An 11,030-nucleotide genomic window follows, 5' to 3' on the forward strand; every position below is an offset into this window, starting at 1 on the left:
AAACCAGCTCTGCCCATAGGGAAAGAGTGGGCCTATCTAAGCCAGGAACCACTGGTGCACACACCCTTCAAACAGCTAGGGCTTTCTTGCTCTGCAATAGAATGCCTAGAAACCCTGGTCCATATTAGGCCAAAGGCTCTGGCCAGAGAGAAGCTAATTCCACCCCAAAATATTCATTCAGATCATCAAGATGGCTATAAAGCCATGGCCTTCTCTTTTCTCTTTCTTCTTTTTCCTAACCTACATTAGAAAGACCTGAGGAGGGGCACCTGGTTGGCTCAGTGGGAAGAGGAGACCCTTGATCTCAAGGTCATGAGTTCGAGCCCAAGCCCCACATTAGGTGCAGAGATTACTTAAATTAATTAATTAATGTAAAGCAAGCAAGCCCAGAGGGCCTCAAATCAAGGTCTTCAATTAGGAAGTGACTCTAACAGTCACATGATGCTGGGCTGTTCCCAGGGGAACCAGGAGTCAGGTTGGGGCTATTGATAAAGACTGAAAAGGCTGATCATTACTCATTTCTTTTTTGGCTTCTCCATTCAAGATGTTCTGATCTTCTGGAACTAAGGTTCAAGTCATCAAAAAAAGCAGCTCCAGGGCGCCTGGCTGGCTTAGTTAGTGGAGTGTGCAACTCTCAATCTAGGGTTTTAAGTTCAAGCCGCACATTGGGCATAAAGATTACCTCAAAATAAAAATCTTAGAAAAGCAGCTCCTGCTTCACCCTGCCCAGGCCATGCACTTGCTTTCTCAGTAGTGGTTTCTAGCTGAGAGCAGGTTGACCATTCCCAGGTGGAGAGATGAATCCTACCAAGCGTTTACTTGGCAAGCTTCCACTTAGACTTTAGGCTCTTTACTCTGCTCCATCACTTCCTCAATACTACAAAAAACTTGCCAATTGCAGGTGCTCTCCATTTTTGGCCCCATCATAAGTAGCCAATACAGGCTTAGTACAGAGTAGCCAATACAGCTCCCAAACAGTGCTGGCTCTTCTGGATTGGCCATGCTTCTCAGAAACATTTCCACCCTGGTTCCATCGAGATACTTCCTATGAAAAGATCCACTCCATCGCAAAAATGCCACACTGAGGTACTCCTGAGTTTTGGGAGACATCTTCCTGCCTGGCAGGTAGGATCATCCCGTACAGCAGAGAGAGAATTACTGGACCTCGAAGTGCTGAGTTTCAGGGCAAGAGACATGCTGGGCCTTCTTGCTTGGCCTCCTGGTTTGGAAAATCACTACTTTTATTTTTCACAAAGAGAGCAAGGCCCCCCAAAAAGGAGGGTTAATAGGACCCCTAGGCCAATACCTGTCAGCCTAAGCATATAGTTCCCAGAGCCCAGGGACATGTCAGGTGCCTCCAAGACAGCAACATCTATGTTCCCAAAACTCCCAGAGCATGTTCGAGGCCAACCTCTGGCTCCCTCCCCCAGATCGCCACAGCTCTTATCAGAGTGTAGCCCATCACTGGAGACAATCCTCTAGGGGGCCAATGCCAACCCCCCCCTTTTGGGGTCAAGAAGCTGGGATATTTGTCTCATCTAAAGCATGCTGCATGGGACACCTGGGTGGCTTGGCAGTTGAGTGTCTGCCTTTGGCTCAGGGCATGATCCCAGAGTTCCGGGATCGAGTCCCACATCGGGATCCCTGCATGGAGTCTGCTTCTCCCTCTGCCTCTCTCTCTCTCTCTCTCTCTCTGTCTCTCATGAATAAATAAATAAAATCTTTATTTAAAAAAAAAAAAGCATGCTAAAAAAAAAAAAGCATGGCTCTGTTGGCCTGATTTCATTTTTCAAAGGTCCATTTCATATTTGGATCAGAGTGTAAGTTATCACAGCAGCTTCATGCTGACACCACAGGAAAGACAGTGACTGAAGGCACCACACTGGCTGACATACTTCACCCAAACTGGAGCCTGGCTAGAAGCTGGGGGGATGGGGGTTGGGGGTGGGATGTGCAAAGAACAGACTATGCCAGGAGAGGAGAGTGGAGGAAATTCAAAGAAAAGGGTGGGACAAGGGAGGCTCTATGACAGTTTTCTGCCGTCCAAGAGACTATTCTGAGTCAGTGTGGCCTATGAACCTTCTTGTGGCAAATCCTGCCAGGTCCCCATAAACAGGAACATTGGGCCTAAAACCATAAAAGGACAGAGGGCAAGCCAAGCCCATTTGTTATTCCCGGCCCTCTGTAAAAAGGATTCTGGCCTTGGTCTTCACAGCAGCAGTCACCTAGAGTGTAGACAGGGAGGGCCTTGGAGATTTCCTGCCCTACTGGTTTGTTGCACAACCAGAGAGAGCCATGCACATTTCCCAGTCGAGTCATGGAGGTCGCAGAAATCCCCTCACACATTCAATCCTAAAAAAATTGTCCCCAAACAGGCACAGTCCTAGCAGGTAAAACGGACTCATTTGATCTCTATTCAAAGTTACCTAGCAGGCCAACAACTAAGGGAGGTTGCACAGATATAAAAAATAAAGGTCTTCCTTCAACAGAAAGTGGCACCAGGGAAATTCTCATTGAGTACTAATGATCTCTAAGTTAGAACAGCTATGAAAACCACATGAAGAGAATGGGTTACTTGGAGCCCAACATAGCTAATGGTCACAAGCAATTATACACAACTATGAATTAAAAAGAAAAAAAAAAGAACTTACCTCATCTACAGACACAGGCAGGATGACTCGACTATAAGAGAGAGAAAACAGTATCAACTTCAGACTCTGAAGGCCACCCAGGGCTCTTACAGCATTGTCTTAGAACAGTATTAAACGTTTGGTTGCACATGACATATACTCACTGTCAAAAACCCAGTAGAGAATGGGCCCCTGAGTGCTCTGAGGCAGGATCATCTGTGCCCTTCAGGTCCCACTGAGAACCCTGTGATGCAGTGCAAACTTGTCCTTCTACCAGCTACTTCCCAGGCCTCTGACTCACATTTGGAGCTCTTCTTTTCTCCCTCTCCTCCCTCAATATCTTTCCCAGCAAAACGAGGACCCATCCCTACAAATTCCTGAAGCCAAGATGAGGAGTCAGACCTGAAGAATCAGGTCCTGGGGATTTCACCTCTGTGGGCCCAATCTCCTAACAATAGCCCTCAAGGTGGAAGGCTAGAAAGGGGCCAAGCTCCTTCAAAGCTTAATCACCCTAAGAACACACACCAACCACCTCTGCTCTGAGGCAAGACAATGCAATATAAACTACTGTCACAAAGGCACCCAGAGCGGACACTCGACTTGTGTCCTGACCTGCAGAAGCTGTCCAAAGGCACCCCAATGGACTCCTTCATTTCCAACGAACACCAATTGTTGGAAGTACCACCAGTAGCCTAACAGAAAAGCCATGGCCAGCAAGGTCCCACACCAGTCGGAGTTCCACAGAGATACGAGGACTAGTGGCAGAGCAACCACCAAGCCCCAGTTCAAAGCTCTAAGGTCAGAGAGTTGAGACAAAAACACTTGGTTTTATTCATACAAATCAAGCCAGATCCCAAGCTTAAATTCTCAGTGCCCAGACTTTAGCTGGAACCCACCGGAGCCTTCTGCACCTTGCACGCTTGGTGAAGCATGAGCTGCTATGTTCTTCTTGCTATGCAGTGGCTCCGACGACTGAGACCTGTGTTCCAGGCTGGTAAATAGTCTGCTCACTATTTTCTAAATCTACAAAGGTCCCCCAGGTAGCAAGAAGCACACAGGGGTCTGAGAAAAACACCACAGTAAAAGCAAGGCACAGAACAGAAAAGTAGCAGGAAAAGCAAAATGGGCTTCCAGTCCTTACTGCTTGCTAACCTCCTCCTCCAGAATGAGTCAAATAACACAAATCCTGCAGGTTATTGGATGCTGCCACAAATGCCCTCCTCCCATCAGGGAAAGCCGACAATGCAGAAAAATACTTTCAACTTGGAGGCCACAATTTCTGCACCTTCAGACAAAACTTCCTAGAAAACAATACGCCTTTTATCTTCAAGAACAGCAGTAAGAATCACATCCAAGAATCTGCAGACATCAAATCAAGGAGAATCCTGTTAGAGGAAGTATCAGAAAAATCAACAGGGAAAACTTCAGGCTCTTGGTGGGTACCATGTCTCCCCCAAAAGGAGACCAGCATCAGCCAGTTCCTGACAGGATGCTCTGACGCTGCTTACATGACGGCTGCACGCCCAGATGTTTCTCCCTGGCTCCTCAGGAGCAAAACCACTTCAGCAGCAAGAGAGTGCAATTCCAAAGGCTAGGGCCACAGGGGCAGTGCTGGGCTGAGAATGGAGCTGTGCTCACTTCAGTGTGACCTTCACTTCTACCCTTCCCAGAGCCGCAGCACTGCAGCCACAACCAAGTGTCTCAGATGCCCCCCTCCGCGCCCCCTGCCCCACAATGCACACACTCGCCCAGGCTCATGCAGGGCACAAGTTGGGCAGGAAGGAAGCGTGGATGCCAAGCAGGCTCTGCATCCCCAGTACCCTGGGCCTTCCCCTAGCAGGCTTCAAGGGTAGAAAAACAAAGAATGGGAAGGAAGGACCTTTCTTAGGAACTCACTCAGATCTCCTCCGAAGGTCCCTTCCCTGCCTGACCTTCTTCACAAAACTACAGGTTTCTACAGACTCTAGGATTCATTTGGGAACAGAAAAAAAATAAAATAAAAATCAGGAGAATGGGAAAAGCCTATTATCTAGATAGTCAAGATTAAAATCCAAGCGCTAGGTGGCTCAGTCAGTGGAGCATCCAACTCTTGATATAGGCTCAGGTCATGATATTGGGGTCCTGAGATTGAGTCCCGCATCAGGCTCTGTGCTCAGCGTGGAGTCTGCTTGAGATTCTCTCTCTCTCTCTCCCTCTCCCCACACCCTGCTTGCTTGCTCTCTCTCTCAAATACATAAACTCTTTTAAAAAATAAATAAATAAGAAATAAAATCCAAAGTGTACCACAACTTCCTCCTGTTGGTAATCCAAGGTTCTTCTTCCTCACCATACAAAGCTCTGAGCTCTGGAACAACATCATCCTGGATGTCAAGAACCAGAAATGGAGGGGCTTCAAAGTAATGCTGGTCTCCTCTCCCTTTGTTATCCAAAGTTCCACACTATGTCCTAAATACCTCCAAGGAGCAAGCCAGATGGAATGGGACAAAGTGCCTTCAATGACAAAATGGAAACAGCCCTCTGTACACCTGCTTGGCTACCAACAGAGTTCTACGAGTTGCTCTCTACTGGGACATCTCCCACTTCTGGACTTCTGGGCTTCTGATCCAATGCTGCTCACCTGCCTTCCCCCTCGAGGGAAGCAGTTTCACTGTAAATTCTGCACATACACATTCAGTCTCTCCTCTTTGGGGGGAAAAAAGGTCTTGAAATGTTTACTTGGAACCATGCCCCTGAGAAGGCGGCAAGGCCGGGGTGATCAGTCATCTAGTGTTTGAAAGATTTGGCAATCTAAACATCCCAACCTGTCATCCAATCCCCTGGATTTCAGGAGCAAGCCTATTTCCTTGCAACACCTACCACAAGTCACTAATTTCCCACCTCAGTCAGTACTCAAAAACTCCCTCATCCCTCACTGTCTTTCCTCAGTTAATGGCTTTATAGGAATCTCCTCAATTCCTCAAAGCAATTTCTCCTTCTCTTTGCATCAAGACTGACAATACCCTAGAGAGAAGCTGCCCCTGCTCCCCCAAGCCCCACTCCAGTTTGTATGCTTATTATATATATTCATGAACATATTGCCTTTCCAAACTGCCCTCTACCCTGGTCACATCCCAGCCTTGTCCATCATTATAACTCCCACAAATCGGTTCCTACCCAGTATTTTCTGGACTCCTCACCCAAGTGTCCCCAAGTCCCAAGCAAACACCCTAAGCTTCTTTCCAAGTACCTCCTCCTCCTCACCTACCATTTGGGCACCATGTCATGCCACTGGTCCCCTGTGCTATCTTTCTGGACCCTTCCTCTGTCACCCAAGCCTGGCCCTAACTCCCTGCTGCTTTTCCTGTGTGCACGTATTGAGATCCTTCCCCTCATGCCTAAGGTAGCGGCTCCTCATACTCCAGGTTCTCCTCGCACTCCTCCCCATCACCTCAGCTCCATTCCTGAAGCTAACTAACTGTTCTTGGTTCCCGCAGCCTACTCCTCCTTCTCCCGCCAGTGCCCTCTGCCACTCCTGCAGTTCTGGCAGGCCCCTTCATCAGCCCCACTGCAGGGCCGCCCCGCATCTCCATCCCCTCGGCCCCTCCTCACGCTCTGCTGGCTCTCACTGTCCCCTTGACCCCATCTCAGGCCCTATCCAGCCCTCACTGTCCCCTTGGCCTCTCCTCTCAGGCCTATTCGGCCCTCACGGTCCCTCAGGCCCGACCTCAGGAGCTCTCCGTATCTCTCTATCCCCGCTGGCCCCACCTCAGGCCCTGTCCGGCCCTCACGGTCCCCTCAGCCCCTACTGGGCCATCCATGGCTCTCCATCCCCTCGGGCTCCGGCCGGCCGCTGCATCCCCTCCGCCAGGCCATCAGGCTCCCTGGTCGTCATCCCCGACTCTCCCTTCCTCCTCGCTTCCGCACGGCCCGCCGGACACTCACTACTCCTTGAGCAGCACCATGTCGCTCCGCAGCTCGGCGGCTGCCCACTGCCCGCCCGGCCTCCCGCCCGCTTCCCGGCGGCCGCTGTCCCCGTGGCCCGGCCCGGCCCGGCTGCCTGTGCGCCTTCGTCGTGGTCTGCTCCGTCCCCACCGCTCTCGCTGCGGTCGCCGCGCCGGCTCCTGCCACCCCGGCCTTGCCGCCTCCCGCGCCGCTGCCGACGCCGCCCGGAGCTCCGGTTCCGCAGCGCCGCGCGGGGGCGGGGCGTCTCTGCAGCAACCAGAGCGTCACACGCAGCTGTGCGCGCTGACCTCAGCGCGAAGGCGGAGCCTTCTCGGGCCAGCCCCCTCCCGTCCTTAAATGGGCCATTGCGTGGGTCTCCGCGTCCAAGGTGGGCCCCCCAGCGGGCGCCAGGCCCGGGCAGGAGGCGGAGCAGACAGTAAGGCGTCGGGTGGGGATCTAGGTGTAGGTGTTCTACCCCTGCACGCACGGGTCCCGTCGGTGGGGTGGGCTGAGATCCAGGAAAGGGCTGCGCCGAGAAAACATTAAAGGTAGCCAAGTTACGTGCAAGTGCTCTTCTGAGTGCTTGACTCCTCACAACTCTACCAGAAAAAGTTACCATTACCGTCCCTGTTTACAGGTGAGGAGGCAGAGGTTAAAAGTCCATAATGAGGGGATCCCCGGGTGGCTCAGTGGTTTAGCGTCTGCCTTCAGCCCGGGGCGTGAGCCTGGAGACCCAGGATGGAGTCCCACGTGGGGCTCCCTGCATGGAGCCTGCTTCTCCCTCTGCCTGTGTCTCTGCCTCTCTCTCTGTGTGTCTCTCATGAATTAATAAATAAAATCTTAAAAAAAAAAAAAAAAAGTCCATAATGAGCGTGTGATGGAGATTTTCACCCAGCAGTCTTAGTGTGATGATATTTATCCAATAAGTATTTGCAAAGTACCTGCTGTATACCAAAACCTGTGTCAGGCTGAGTGGGGAGAGGGTTGGGGGCAGATAATACAGTACCTGGCAGGTGATAATAAAGTGTTTGGAGAACATCTTAAGGGGGTTGGGCCGTTTAAGAGTTTTGTTTATTTATTTATTTGTTTGTTTGTTTATTACTCATGAGACACAGAGAGAGAGAGAGAGGCAGAGACACAGGCAGAGAGAGAAGCAGGCTCCACGCAGGGAGCCTAACATGGGACTTGATCCTGTGTCTCCAGGATCGCGCCCTGGGCTGAAGGCGGCGCTAAACCGCTGAGCCACCCGGGCTGCCCTGTTTAAGAGTTTTAAGCAAGTTTGGGGCGCCTTGGGTGGCTCAGTCGGTTAAGCATCTGACTTGTGATTTCAGGTCATGATCCTGGGTCTGGAGATCAAGCCTCCCAAGTGGGCCCCACGCTCAGCAGGGAGTCTGCCTGAGATTCTCTCTCCCTCTGCCCCCCACCCCATGCATGTGCTCTCATTCATTTGCTCTCTCTCTAAAATAAATAAATCTTAAAAAAAAAAAAAAAAAAAAAAAGGTTTTAAGCAAGTTTGGTGTTTGAAGGCTCACTCTGTGGGGTGGGCAGAGAGGGGATGAAGGAGGCAAGAATATAAAGAAATACAGAAATAACCTCAAGTAGTGGTAAATGTTACAGAGAGGCTGAACAGGGTGATTGTGGGCAGTAGTGGGAGACATTAGTTGGGGTCAGGGAAGGCTCTTAGAGGACTGGATGAGAGGAATTATTGCTGACCTGGCTCTTCGTTAATGAGAGCTGTGACAAGGGGGCTTGGCGGCTGTGCTGGGCAAAAGGAAAGTAAAAAGCAAAACAAGCGAAACAGCTGAGAAACAGCCTCTGCCCTCGAGTTGCTCATAGAGAGGAGACTTTGCATTTTTAGGGAACTGTAACTAGGGACGCAAGGTAGCTTGTGATAAAGGTGAACATGTGTGACACAAAGAACAGTGCTGTGGCAGGTCTGAGGAGAGGCCTCCTGGGCTGCAGAGGTATGGGAAGTATCCCAGGACAATGGCACATGAACCAGATGAAAAGAAGAAATGGCATCTCCAGAGGGAAGCTATTACATGCAAAAGCCCTGAGGCAGGATTCTACAAGGGCCTCTGCTTAGCACATGAGTGTGCCATGTGTGAGCACACAGGCTGAGTGTGCCAAGCTAAGGAACTGTATCTCTGTTCTAGGGGGCAGGGAGCAGCCACTGAAGGCCTTGAGGAACTCCCAGTCCGTCACCCAGATTCAACTGTTAGCAAGATTTTGCTGCTCTTGCTTCATCTCTTTTCTGAAACATTTTTTAAAAGATTTTATTTATTCATGAGAGACGCAGAGAGAGAGAGAGAGAGGCAGAGACATAGGCAGAGGGAAAAGCAGGCTCCCTGCCCGGGAGCCTGATGTGGGACTTGATCCCAGGACCCCTGGACCATGACCTGAGCCAAAGGCAGATGCTAAACCACTAAGCCACTCAGGCATCCCTGAAACATTTTATTTATTTTTATTTTATTTTACTTTTAAAGATTTTATTTATTTATTCATGAGAGACACACACAGAGAGGCAGAGACATAGGCAGAGGGAGAAACAGGCTCCATGCAAGGAGCCCGATCTGGGACTCGATCCCAGCACGCCAGGATCACGCCCTGAGCTGAAGGCAGACGCTCAATCACTGAGCCACCCAGGCATCCCTAAAACATTTTAAAGATCTCAGACATCATGCCACCTCACCCTTCTGTGTTTCAGTGTGCATTCTAGAAATAGGAATATTTTCTCGGGATCCCTGGGTGGCGCAGCGGTTTAGCGCCTGCCTTTGGCTCAGGGCGCGATCCTGGAGACCCGGGATGGAGTCCCACGTCGGGCTCCCAGTGCATGGAGCCTGCTTCTCCCTCTGCCTATGTCTCTGCCTCTCTCTCTCTCTGTGTGACTATCATAAATAAATAAAAATAAAAAAAATAAAAAAATAAAGGAATGTTTTCTCAAAAATCCCCAGTGCCATTATCATACTTAACAAAATTAATAATTTCTTGATAGTATCTCATACCCAGTTCATATTCAGATTTCCCTAATTGTCTAGAAAATACAATCTTGCAGTTTCTTTTAGATAAGTTTAGTGTCAAAAAAAAAAAAAAAAGATAAGTTTAGTGTCAGGGCGCCTGGGTGGCTCAGTGGTTGAACATCTGCCTTCGGCTCAGGGCATCATCCTGGGGTCCAGGATTGAGTCCCACATCGGGCTTCCTGCAAGGAGCCTGCTTCTCCCTCTGCCTGTGTCTCTGCTTCTTTCTTTCCATGTCTCTCATGAATAAATAGATTTTAAAAATCTTGAGATAAGTTCAGTGTCTGAACAAGGTCCACATTTTCCTCCCATTTTATTTTTAGTTGCTGTGTTTCTTATATTTCTTTTCTTTTTTTTTAATTTTTATTTATTTATTTTATTTATTTATTTATGATAGTCACACACAGAGAGAGAGAGGCAGAGACACAGGCAGAGGGAGAAGCAGGCTCCATGCACCGGGACCCCAACGTGGGATTTGATCCCGGGTCTCCAGGATCGTGCCCTGGGCCAAAGGCAGGCGCCAAACCGCTGCGCCACCCAGGGATCCCTCTTATATTTCTTTTCATCCAGCAGGCTTCACTTCAGCTGCACTTAGGCGTGAGTCCTTACCTGCAGGTGCCCCAGCAGTCTCCAGCTGTGGCCTCCCAGGAGCCCTCAGCCCCACTGTGGGAGCAGACCCCCAGGTGCCTGATACCTCAGAGTCCCAGCCCTACCACCTTCCATCTGAGTGATCTTGTGCAAGTTACTTAACTCCTCGGAGCTTCAGCTTACTTGTTTGTAAAACCAGGGCACGACCGTACCTGCCTCGTAGGGTTGCTGGGAATCAGCAGCCGAGGCACTGTGCTTAAAGTGATGTTGTGCTCACTTTAATAATGTTGATCTCCACATTATCATTATTGGGGAAGAGGTGTTGTGAGGAAGGAGGGACAGACACCACTGCCCCTCAGAACTACTGCAGGCTCCAGGCATCAAATCTCCAGTGTCCCAGCTATCTCCTGTCTCTCATGTCTCTTTCTTCGTTTCTCTCCCTCTCTCCATCTCTGTCTTCTGTCCATATGTAGCTCTCTCTTCACCCCTCTCTCTGCCTTGTCATCTCAGGCTCTGTCTTGTGCTCCATCTGGGCAATGCCCTCCAGCAGGTATTTCTTTCATCTCTGTGCACCGGTCTCCTTCCCCAGGTGCTCTCAGCTCCATCTTGGCCTTGCTCTTGTCTGCATCTTTGTGTCTGTGCATTCTGATGTTCTGACACCCGCCCTAGGCCACTGAGCTGACAGGCCCTGCCGCTGCCCTGGCCACCGCCACGCCTGTAACCCATCTCTGGGTATCTCGGGAAGACTGTGTTTCACCATTTCCAGCTTTTGCTCTATCCCTTCCTACTGGGTAAGAGCATGCTCTTCCCCCAGCTTCTCAGTGTGGTTCAGCCTCTTTTCTGTTTATTTTTGTCTCTCTCTCTATCTCCCTCC

The 11,030-nt window shown here is 50.1% G+C and overlaps 1 protein-coding gene across 1 annotated transcript in view; it reads right to left on the reverse strand.

Annotated features, from left to right (window-relative positions):
* The window catches only part of PITPNA (phosphatidylinositol transfer protein alpha), a 42,577-nt gene extending 35,778 nt beyond the window's left edge, over positions 1-6,799 (reverse strand). The window contains exons 1-2 of the mRNA XM_026016151.2: positions 6,552-6,799; positions 2,652-2,682 (exon numbers count right to left, since the gene is read on the reverse strand). Of these exons, the coding sequence (XP_025871936.1) occupies positions 2,652-2,682; positions 6,552-6,571 (51 nt within the window). The 5' untranslated portion in view covers positions 6,572-6,799. The remainder of the gene's footprint in view (positions 1-2,651; positions 2,683-6,551) is intronic.
* Between the last annotated feature and the right edge of the window lie 4,231 nt (positions 6,800-11,030).

The sequence above is a fragment of the Vulpes vulpes genome, chromosome 2 (assembly GCF_048418805.1).
Source record: "Vulpes vulpes isolate BD-2025 chromosome 2, VulVul3, whole genome shotgun sequence".
NCBI classification, from domain to species: domain Eukaryota; kingdom Metazoa; phylum Chordata; class Mammalia; order Carnivora; family Canidae; genus Vulpes; species Vulpes vulpes.